General features: G+C 37.5%; 1 protein-coding gene across 1 annotated transcript in view; it reads left to right on the forward strand.

Moving 5' to 3' along the window:
- Positions 1-12,367, forward strand: part of LOC106532396 (thrombospondin type-1 domain-containing protein 7A) — a gene marked incomplete at its 3' end in the record, with an annotated part of 66,291 nt that overhangs the window by 26,628 nt on the left and 27,296 nt on the right. The window contains 3 exon segments of the mRNA XM_014028436.1: positions 4,075-4,143; positions 10,406-10,561; positions 11,556-11,759. Of these exon segments, the coding sequence (XP_013883890.1) occupies positions 4,075-4,143; positions 10,406-10,561; positions 11,556-11,759 (429 nt within the window).

Below are 12,367 nucleotides of genomic sequence, written 5' to 3' on the forward strand. Positions count from 1 at the left end.
TTTTATGTCTGCGGTGTTGCACAAAAAACTACCGAGTGAGTACTGTTTTAGATGCAACACCAAGCTGATAAAGTTGAGAATTGGTGTCATTTGTGGATAAAATGCATTCAAAATCCAAAAAGCGTCTCATGGAGGAGATTAGAAAACTTTAAGATACGTCAATGAAGGAATATAAGGACTTTCAGCGAGCCACAAATTTGTTGGAGGAAATCGCTCAGATCCTGAGTAAAGTAGTTCTTTTCTTTTTCATTTGTTGTTTTAAAGCTAAAATTCAAACTGTCTCTTCCTCCTCGTCTTTGACATCATGACTGAAATTGAGAGGAATTAAAGAATTTTTCCGGCGGTCAGTACGCTCAAGTATGAAGTTTCAAACATCTGCGGACAACATGCACGGAGTCCGCACGGCTCACGGACCACACACAGTACGTCCGAGTATGTGGGAGCCTTTACTTCTTACTATTTTTTACGTATTACTTACATAATGTTTACTCTTTACTACTTACTTCTTACTATCTACTACTACTGTAATGTTTACTATTTACTACTTATTTATTACTATCTACTACTTCTATAATGTTTACTATTAACTACTCACTTACCTCTTACTACCTACAACTTCTATAATATTTACTATTTACTACTTACTTACTTCTTACTATTTTTTACTTACTATTTACAAAATGTTTACTATTTACTACTTACTTCTTACTATTTCTTACTTACTACTTACAAAATGTTTACTATTTACTACTTACTTCTTACTATTTCTTACTTACTATTTACAAAATGTTTACTATTTACTACTTACTTCTTACTACGTACATACTATTTACTTACAGACTACTTACTTACTACTTACTTTCATACTTACTACTTAGTATTTATTACTTTCGTACCTACTACTTTCTTACTACTTACTGGGGTGGCTGTGGTGGAGTGATTAGGGGAGTTATCTCATAACTGGTAGGTTGCAACATGTGAAACATGTTACAGTGAGATTTAATATGATGCAGTACAGAAGTGATGCATCGCTGTCATCATTGCTTAATAATTATTTAACATCAAAACATTGTAATCTTCTGAAGGCACTTCAGTGATTGTTGTGTTGCAGTTAATAGCGATAGATGCAGCAAAGTTTGTATTTATTCAATTAAAACAATTGCTACAAATTGCCGCCTCAAATGTTTTTTGATGCTTATTTAATTACTCTGGTTTTGCAAAGACATTGATTTAGTTTATAACAAATGAAGAAAGAACTAGCAGCGAATCGGGATTGTTTATTACAAGTCAGATTGATCTGAGCTGCATTGGTTTTTGTATCAGTTCTAATTAAAGAATAATGAGGCTGGTAGCAAAGATTAGATCCTTCAATTGATGCTGACACAAATAATCCTGTATGAAGTACGGAAATAATGTATATTTTATGAAAATTTATGTTTTGTTTGTTTTTGCTCTTTCAAGATGAAGAGCTTAAACTAAAGAGGAAATAAGAAAAAAAACCTGAAAGAGAAGCTCCTCCATGTGAGGAGCTCATTTAAAAACCTGTTAAAGATTCATACATACAAGCATGTAGAGGAAAGGGCTCCATGGCTGCACCAAAAAAGAGAGTCGTGTGTGAGTTTGTACGAGCATGCACGTGGACGGAGTTCTTATCGTCTTGGCGCAGGATTTTTTTCTCCATCAGGGGGTAATCTGGCAGAATAACAGCGAGGCAGACAGCGGCTGAGGGAACGGTGCTGCCGCCGCTACCAGCGCTCTCCTCCTCGCCCGTCTCACACATTAAAAGCATGATGCAAAAGGGCGGAAGAAACCCCTCAGGCTGGGATTTAAAATCAGCTTACCACTTCCTGAATCTTAACCCTAATCTTTACATTGAAGTAGCTTCGATCTGACCTCAGATCAGTGTTGAACCCAGCACTTATTCAGCTGAAGCTCCATAACTTTGGGTTTGGGTGTAATGGAGCAGATGGAATCCTGATTCCTACAAGACCATTTAAATAATTTTTAATAAATTAAAGTCACATTTTGTTGAGAAAAAATGGTCAATTTGTAACACTTTCATTTACCCACACCAACAGATTACAACAGGCTTGTTTAATTAAGACTTTACAGTCTTGTCCAGTCAGTGTTTAAAAATTCATGCTCATGAATAAAACCAGCTTGTAACAATATAAATCTAAACCGTTCCTTTACCTTTTTGTTTGTTTATTCATAAATAAATCTTCCATTTAGAGGGCATTTTTCCTGATGGCTGCAGAAGCATCTTAAAATTAACCTTTTTGCTTTTTCCATCCTGGCTGTTGATCAGATCATAATTTCCACAAATATGAGGAAAATTGGAGAAGGCTGTAGGCGAGTCTTAAAGAAGGAAGGCTTAAAAGATTATTTGAGGGAGAATAACAGATGTTTCTTGTGATAAATTCTTCAAATCCAAATTGTCAATTCCTTTAAAAGTTTATGAACAGAATATATCAAAAGCAGCTTTTTAAAATTTGAACTCATGTAGGACCAAAATCACAGTGGGAGACATTCATGTCTGAAGATAAAAAAGAAGTTATTCTGCATTTATTTATTTGTTTTATGACTTTGGGTTATTTAAAAAAGGCTAAAACATGAAATAAATGTTGCAACAAAGCATAAAGCCACCAAACCTTTGTTTGTGTAAGGATCATAATTATTAAGTCATCATGATGCTTTGCCTTATGTAGAAAGTTATTGAGGGGGTGGGGTCATTTTAAGAGTTTTTAATTAACTGTTGATTCAGGAAGCTCTGCTGTTTTTAGTGCTTTTGAAATCCTTCTATTGCCTTTGATACGTGAACCATAACATCAAACCATCAGAGTTTTATTCTGGTTTATGTCTTACCTGACAAATAGGAGTGCTTCTGGAATGCCTCCCCGACTTGTGGAGTCCCTCAAGGCTTTATAGTTGGTCCTCTACCATTTAATCTTTACATGTTGCCTCTGGAGTCCATTGATTCCTTTTCACTGTTTGCTGACATTTAAGTTTAACAGGTTTTTAATTCAGACTATAAATCCACTCCTGAGTTATTTATTTTAACACTCTGTATGTTGGTTTAGATAAATCATCACTGCGTTGCTTAAATGCTGTCCAGAATGCAGCAGCTTGTCTTTTGTTACTAAAAACATGAACATGTGTCTCCGGCTTCCAGTTTACTTTAGGATTGAATTTAAGATTTTACTGCTTAGAGGACCACAAATAGAGCCTTGATGGACTCCACAAGTCAGAGGAGCATTCCCCTAAATGAACAGAAAACTACTTTTCTGTTTATTTAGCAAGTTCTAAAAGGTCTGGGCTAAACTTTTGATGTATGTGCTATATAAATAAATTGACATAGACAAAAACAAAATCCATGTAAAATTTGTAGACGATACAACTTGAAAAGGCTTTTTTTTTCTCTGTTTGGCTAAATAGAAGTGATCTTTGTAACTCTCAAGAAGGTGACAAATGCAGACCTTACACTTTCTCACTAAAAGCAGCTTTCCGACATGCACTTTCCTGCTGCATCTCCAGGGGTTTTTAGAAGTTGTCAGAAACCTGTGTGGTCTGCATCAAAAGGCAGGTTCTGCAGACGACACAGCGGTATCAAAACCTGGCAGCGTGATGACAAGACCCCAGGAAGCCGAGCACAGTCACGTCTGGCTCTGCTTCATCATTTAAAAAAAAAAAGCTTTAGAAGCATCTGTTTTTTTTTTTTTTTTGATTGTGTAAAATATGCCAAGTTTAAAAATATCCAACTAACGCTTGAAAATGGAGCAGATGAAAAGATTTAGGGAAAGGCTGAACTCCTGTTAACTGAAACTGAGTCTGGTTTGACAGCAGCAGAACAAATAAACCCGACTTCATGCTGTGACGCTGAGACCAAAGAGGTGATTAGATTTAAGTGTAAAGCGGTCCGGGTTCTGAGGCCCGGCTCTCCTGCTCCTGCTGTTAGTCTCTGCATGTCTTCGGTTTGCAGTTCCCCCTTCACTTGGCTCTGTCTGCATGTTTGATAGTGCCTCCATCTCCTCGCTGTGTGCGTAGCTAATAGAGCTATTTCCCCTGTAATTGCAGCAGGTCAGACCCAAAGACAGCAGAAGCCTAGTGTCCCCCCTCTCCTCTCCATCACCTTCCAGATTACAGGTAGGTGATCTTAGTCACGCTGATACGAAGCTTTAGCCTCTCCCCTGATGAATGCCTCCCATTTCCTGTTCCTTACCGAGGTGCTTTACTTTCCCTCGGCCTCCTGTGCTGCCTTCTTCCTCCCACTTGTCTTTTGTCCTCTAATTTCCTCCAGCTCTGCTCACTTCACCTCCACCACTGATCAGCGATTACTCCTCCTGTCTCATCCTGTTTGCTGTGCCCTCGTTTCTCCTCTCTGCCCTTATTTCACTCCTGTTTGATCCTTTTTATATTCTCTTTTTTAACTTTCAGTTCTCTTTATGTCATCTGTACAAAAACAACAAAACAGTCAGTCTATAAATCCAGTTCAGTCTAGATTAAAATCTATTTATAGTCAYTTCCGGATGTGTATAATAACAAAGTACATTAATTAATAATATAGTACTTCAGTAATCTGTTTGGCAGTTCTGTAATTTGACCATATATTTTTCTTTAAATTGTAGCTTTAACTTTTATTGTGTTACATTTAAACACAAAAATGATACTTTTACTTCMTTGCTTTGAACTTTACCACCTCGTTACACTTTTAAATACGAACAGAGCTCATCATGAAAGGAGTTATGCACTCAAAAGAAAAGACTTATGTCAACTGGTTCCACTAAATCAAAGTAAATCGTTTTAGTGGAACCAGTTGACATAAGTTAAGTAAACTCAAAACAACATTTCTTAAGGTCCTGTCACATGAAAGTTTAGACAATTTATGAAAATTTTAAAAACATCTACTTGATGGTGGAATTAAAAAAATTAACTAGAAGCCTCTTTTAGGCATGTACATATTGTAATGCTAGCAAAATGATCAAATATAACTTTCATTCGTAATTTAGACAGAAAATGTTTATAAGTTTTCTAAAACTTTTACTACTTTTACTTTTCCTGATTATTGTGAGCAGTTTTATGACTTTTACTTATTTGTGAAATTAGTTTTTACCCAAGTCATTTTTGTTGAGGTATTTTTATTTTTTCATGTATTTAATAAACCTCTGCTCAGTTCATTTCTTATTGTGACTTCTCACACAGTACACTAAAAAGTCAGAAAACAGATTGTTGGGTTTACTTTACCAAATTATGTCAACAATTTCCACTCAAAAAACTGAGTTAAATGTAAATCAACTTTCACGTTTTCTTTAAAAAAAATAAACGTAAAAGTTGTTTAACACTTATCTCAGTTGAGTGGTTTGGTAAAGTAAATCCAACGATCTTTTTTTTTGAGTGTAGCTCAAAAAGCCAGCAGATTGAGTCAAAAAATTTAAAACTGAGCTACACTTTAATTAGACAGAACAACTTCTTTTGACAGCACYGCACATTTAGCCAGTTTAGCGCGGCGCACAAGGAAGCYGTAGGTSCGGTAGAGCGTTTTCCGTGCATGCGGCGCATCCAAAGCAGCCGACGCTCGAGTTCAAAAAATTTAACATTTGCTGCTCGACGCTCCGCGTCAGCCAATCAGGGAGGTTCATTTTTCCACATGACAGTTTCCTGAATGTTGCCCACTAACCTGAAACAGATGGACATGKGRTCTTTAGCTGAAATRGACCGTCTGTAGTTGGTGTTCTGGCTGGAGATATCAGCACCGATGCAGGTCAGTAGCTTGTTAAACTGACCGCGTGGGCTCGGGACAAAAAATAGTTTGTCAGCTCGCAGTTCCTGGAGTGGCYAAACCAACCGAACAGACCGCCTCTAAATCATCTGGTGAGTTAATTATCTGCTGTGCGTAARGTTCGTTTGCTCTTAGTAAATAAAGCAAAGCCATTTTCTTTATTTTATCTTTATTTCACTCGTCATTAAAGACAGACCAGAAAAAAAACCAACACTCTCCTCCCTCTTCAGATGAGCATCTAGTCTGTCCCCGGTCTGAACGTAGTGTGTCCAYCTTGAGGCGTTGGGRGCATTTTTGCTGCTCAAAATGAGTTTGGTGTGAACCCGACTTTAGAGAGGACAGAATATAGGGTCAAACATTTTGGGCAAAAACGCTCCTTAAATTCATCTGTAATTATTCTGTTTCTTCAACTATTAAACGCTGTGTCCTCACGGGCAGGATGAAGACTTATGGTGAATTAAAATTTACTCCCAAGTCCCTTTCCTTAAAACAACCCTCTAAAGACACCGAGGCTTTAGTTGTAGACAGGTTAATCCTGGATCTTTATGGACCTTTTGTTTTCACCGATCCAATGAATGAGCATGGAGGAGAATAAATGAGATCTAAACTTTATATATTTTAAACTCCCTGCTTGTCCCTGACAGGAAAGAGACACTAAATCCTGGAGCTGTCAGGTGTTTCTATGAGAACACAGCAGAAATTAGCCATTAAACTACTAGATTATAGTCTGAGTCATCTCAGATTAAATGAAATAATCTGTCAGGGCAGTAAGACAGGTAATAACTGCAAACAGAGTTTACTGTCCATGTTGGCTTTTATTGAGCTCAGGAAACCCAAACCAACCCAAGTAGTTCTCCTCCATCTGTTCATCTTTACAGTCGTTCTTTCCTTTCCCCGTTTCGAACATAACAGCRTTTCACAAAATAAAAACCTTCAAGAAATGATTCAGATATTGATTTTCACAGCAGCTGTTTTTGTATCTGGAACCACTCAGAGTGCTGCAAACATTTGGCTTCAGCGTTTAGAGCTGTTGCCAAATCAAAAACAGCGCTGAGCATTATTACWACAAACTTCTGGTTTTCTGTGAGAAAAACTTTGTTCCAAAACAGAAGAAAGTGAGACACAAGACTTTTTTCTTTTTTTTACCTCTGTGGACCGAGCTGCTCTCACATCTGGGAGTTCCTTCCTCCGTTGTCAGTTTTGTAGAAAAGAATTGAGCTCYCTGGAGAACGAACTACAAATGGACTCTGAGAATTTACAGATTTTTCTTTTTCTCTTCATCAGATGGAGTCTTGAGTTGTGTTGGTCCTCAGTTTAATATTCATAAACACAAAGTAACGAGTGAAGCCTCCCTGTAGCTCACGCATTAACAGCAGATCAACAAACTTAGTATTTGACTTTCAGCTGCTGCGTTACAGGGAATTCAACGTTTTGCATTTCAAACCTTGTCGCCAGTTTTCGGGGACTTGTGATWCGCCTCTCCTGACCTTGTGAGATTTTTAAACTCTCAGATGTGCTGCAGGAACAGATGAAATAATGGAAATGAAGAGCCTCAGGTTTAACTTGTACAGAACATGTATTGTATGAGTTCTTTAGAGCAGAGGTGTAAAATAAATCTGTTTGAAGAGAGATCAACGCCTCAGATTCTGAGGGGAAACGAGCCCCCACAATCTGAATCAGTCTTTATTTATTATGCAACATCTGACGCCTCYAAGTTAGTTTTACAAGAGTTAGATTTCCTTCTGAAGCTAAAACATGATGTTCCTGCTTCCACAACAGATGGTGCCAGATCAGGCTTTTGTTTTTCCCCAGCAGTTTATAATTAAAAAAAGTCTCGTCACACAAACAGGTTCTGATTAAATGTGATGTTGTGAATTCATTACGGGCACTTCTTCTCAAGCAGATGTGATTATAGGAGGAAATAAAAACACTTAATAATATATTCTTTATTAAAATGCAAAACAAGACTTCCAGCTAACATTTTATTAATAAACGTGTTCATTTACCCGCTTCTCTCGGTTTATTTAACAAATCAAAGACAGATGGGCTTTGTGTTTTATAGAACTTTATTTTTAAATAACTGCAGCGGTTCTTAAAGTGCGTCYGGTCCGCTGCATGGGACACAAAACATCCAAAAAACATCTATTTTTWAGTAAACAAAAAAATGATTGTGGTTTTATTTTGTAATAATAACATTGTTTGTTTGATTTTATTGTAATGTTTACATCTTTTGGTTCCCTAAATTGGGGTCGGGACCCATTTGTACATCAATTTATAGTCAAATAAATAGCTAATAAAATATTTTCATCATAATTATTGACAAAAAATGCAATAATTATAATAATAAATAGCATCTGAGGTCACAAGTTTGTGCAACTGTTATTTTGTGAACCYGAAACTAAAAAGCTTGAAAACCAACAACTGTAAGGGTTTTTGTGGGTTGGAGGTTGAAAAATCTGAAAACGTCTGATAAATAATTTGATTTAAGTTTTAAAATAGTATGCATGGCCTAAAATACAGTTTTGCAAGAAACTAATAAAAAAGTAACRGTTTCATTTTCAAAAATTGTTCACTCAAAATGTGTCCTCACGGCTCACAAACGCTCCGATTTTAGCGGGAAACTCAAACTGCTACAGCTCAGTGAGAAATGAGATCAAATCTAACAAATCTAGACGTAAATACCTTCAAGCAAAAACTAAATCATCAATTTTATTATTTTTAAATGTTTTTAATGTCAAAGCAAAAAATGTTCAGAGGAAAAATGTTTCTTGTCCCTTTCTTAATAAATTAAATGTAGTAGTTTTTTTTCACATGTATTTGGTTCAACATGAAGTAAAAGATTTGACAATTTGTGACCTTTAAATGTGGCYTTGAAAGCACATGCTGGTTTCTTTACAAGTCTTTTCATTAAAGCTGAATCAGCTGCAGCGTTGCTAAAGTTTCACTCTTTAATCCTAACAAAGAATCTAACCTGGAACATTAAATAACATTTAGACAGATGGGTGTAGGGCTGGGCGGTATGACCCAAATTTTATATCACGGTATTTTCAACAATTACACCGGTTTCATGGTATTTGATGGTATTTTTTTCCTCACAGCTCAGCTGATAATAAAATGTACAAACTTTGCTTATTGACTTTTTTCTTTTACTGTATCTCTGTATCGCTGTTTTCCTCCTCTTGTACATCTTTTCTTCTTTGCCTGGTTGTAGARAGTAATCATGCATTTAGGTCCGATCGTGAAGGGTTGAGAAAAAAAATCATTATCTTTTCTATCGTTACACGTTAATAAAACTTAAAAGAACGAATCAATTTGCACACCAGTCAACTTCGCTACACTACAAAACTACTTCCCCCCGGGCTTTTCACAATAGAAGCACGCTAGAGTCTCAATGCATTAACGTCTCCGTTATAACGTAGCTCGTTAAATCTAATTGTGCACGTCACTGAAGAGTTGTTTACTATTCAGCGATGGTGAAAACGGGATGCTTATTTTTTACGTCAGACCATATAAGCGGCAGAAACGCACCACCCCTAGCCAGTTGTTCCAACAATAACGTTAGCATGCTAATGTGCTTAGCGGTGCTGCGAGGAAACGTTCCGCACATGTTCAGTCTATACCGGTATTCAGAAAAGTCATATCATAACAAAAATAAAAACCGGTTTTCGGTACAAAACGGTATACCGCCCAGCACTACACGGGTGCAAATAATAAATATAAAAGTTYAAGAATTTACACTTTTTGCAAAAATGCAGAATGCTTATCTATAAAGAAAAAAAGGACGAACAAAAAATATTTGTTGTAAAATAGCCTAAAAGCTGAAATGAGCAGAAAAGTAGCTGAAAAGGCTGAATCTAGCTCAACAAATCAGAAAGAGCATATTTTCTGAATTAAGCAGTAAAAGCTGAWATTATCACAAAAGGTGGGTTTAGCTGAAAAAAGCACAAAAAATCAGAAAACAGGTGTAAGAAGCATAATAAGCTTAAATTAGCAGAAAAAGCCAATAGATGTGAATAAAATTTTWAATCCATAGAATAACTGAGGAGCAGAAGAGGCTGAATAGCAGAAAAAAGGAAAAAAWTGCTAAAATGTAGCATAAATTGCTGATTTTTAAAGATCTTCTCACGGTTTTTATGTTTTGCATGCAGATATATCTGTTTTCACAGAAGTTTATGAGCAGTTCAGTTGTGTYTTACCAGATGCATCAAGTGGCAAAACTTCCTTAATTCAACATGACGCRATGAGGAGAAATAGAAGCCAAATAAAACCTGCAGGAACAAACATGAGCCAGGATGTTTTCATCGTGAGGATTCTATCCTCTCTTCCTGTCCGCTGAGAGCTGGGAGGCAGAGCTCCATGTTTTACGTTGCTATCAAGGTGCTGCACGAGATAATCTTTGCTAATTTATCATCTTGACATGCTAACAGGGAGGGGATAAACCAAACAAAGGCTTGATAGAGTCTACCTTACAGACATGTTTTCTATTGTTACTCCTCATAGTTTAAATCTGCTCTCTGTAGAGAGATTTTAATGCCAGAAATAAGCATGTTTGCACCTGTTTAAAACATCTTAATCTATTTTTTTCTTTCCTGTTACTCATTTTCTGTTTCTTTCTGTTAATATGCGCAGCTTCCCGCCCAGTGGAAAATAAACTGTGTAAGGGTCCGACCCCAAACAGATCCCAGCTTTGCCAAATCCCCTGTCCCATCGACTGCGAGGTGTCCCCATGGGGGGCCTGGGGTCCGTGCATCTTTGAGAACTGTGATGATCAGACTGGAAAGAAAGGTACGTTTCCCAGGGGAGGAGCTAGACTTTTTGTAAGGGGGGGCCAAGTTTTTTTTTGTTTTGTTTTGTTTTGTTTTTTTGGGGTGGGGCATGTAAAAAATAAAGAAAAGCACTCAAGATGGCCGCCACAGCTAATTTCAAATGTGGAATGTAGCTAATGCTCGATTCTAGTCCCAATTTAATAACCATAATGTCAATTTTACGAAGAGCTATGATTCAGCCATTTCTAGACAAACAAAGCAGAAAATTTGCTTAAATTTTGCCAAAAACAATCTTTACTAAATTCTAAATGCTAATCAAAAATTCAAGATGGCCACCACATTTAACTTTAAATGGRTATAATTCAACTGACYTCTGTTGTGGGGCAGCTAAGAATGATCCCAAGCACATGCCTACTGCTAATAATGCTATTGCTAATTTTACAAAGGGCTGTAATTCAGCCATTTTGTAAGCGTACACAGCAGAACATTTGTGTAGCAGTAGCTGAGAAACAAAATCTGAATTAAAATACAAAATTCAAGATGACCACGAATGCAAATTTGAAATAGGTACGACTCAGTAATTTAAAAAATAATGAGCTGAAATTTGGTATTATTCTTTTTTTCTTCACACCGATATGTTTTTTACTCGTTTTCTGTTCTAACTGCCCATCTTTAAAATATCACATGGGCGTGGCACCTGGGGTGGCCAATCAGGTGTCGGGTGCACTTGKCACCCCAACCACTCCTCTGGCTCCGCCCCTGCCTTTTCCACCTCATGGTTTTTGTATTTTATCCTATCTTTGTGTTACTTTTTATTGATTTAAAGAAAACAGAGCAGTGGGTCATCTTGTTAAAATATTTACTTGTTACATTAGAGTGGGGATAAAAAAGTAGTTCAAGATCAAATCGTGAGAAATAATTTTCTGGTTACTACCTGCAGCTGTCTGTCAGACAGAAAATGAAGGATGTGACTGAAGATGAATGTCTTTACTTTCTTTTTTGATGAATTCCAGGTTTCAAACTGCGGAAGCGACGGATCACCAACGAGCCGACGGGAGGCCCGGGGAACTGCCCGCACCTGGTGGAGGCGATGCCGTGTGATGAGCCCAGTTGTTACAACTGGCAGCTGCTGGGTCTGGATAAATGTATTCCTGATGACGGCAGGCCGTGCGGTCCTGGTACGCAGCTGCCGCAGGTCCAATGCATCAACAGCAACGGTGAGGGGAGAAAACTGAATCTCATTGTTCAAGCAGATGATGCGATTTTTGCAGAGTGATGAGCTGAGCAGATGCAAACGATGGAGATTACCTCGTGCTTTTAGACTCGAGCAAGTCGTTTGTTCAGATTAAACTCCTTCCTCCTTACAGATGGCGTTTGTTGGTTTCATCCCTGGGCAGGGTTTTATTTTTCACTCCAAGTAAAAAGTCAGAAAACCATCAAGGTTTCCTGTGTGCAAGAGATTTCCATCACACAGTTTCTGAATATTTATTAGGCTTTATAAGGAATCCTCTTCATCTCTTCCTGTTTAAACCTGTCTCACTTTAACGCTCGTTTGACTCGGTCTTGTTGCCACTCGCCTGCCGTCTGCCTCATTACAGTCGTCCTCTTCTTTACGCACAATTAAACTGCATCAATCCTCTGTGGCCTGGAGAGATGGAGCAGCTTCCACTCTGTCTTTTAATGCTGGTTCTTTATCATCTGCACTTATGAAAGCTGGGCAAACACCTGTGTGTTTGTTAGCCTGTTAGCAGGGGTGGAGCTAGACTTTTTTGCAGGGGGTGGCCAAGATGTCTTTTTAGCGGGGCACATACTGTATATATATATA

This window comes from Austrofundulus limnaeus, unplaced genomic scaffold, assembly GCF_001266775.1.
Source record: "Austrofundulus limnaeus strain Quisiro unplaced genomic scaffold, Austrofundulus_limnaeus-1.0 Scaffold763, whole genome shotgun sequence".
Taxonomy (NCBI): Eukaryota; Metazoa; Chordata; class Actinopteri; order Cyprinodontiformes; family Rivulidae; genus Austrofundulus; species Austrofundulus limnaeus.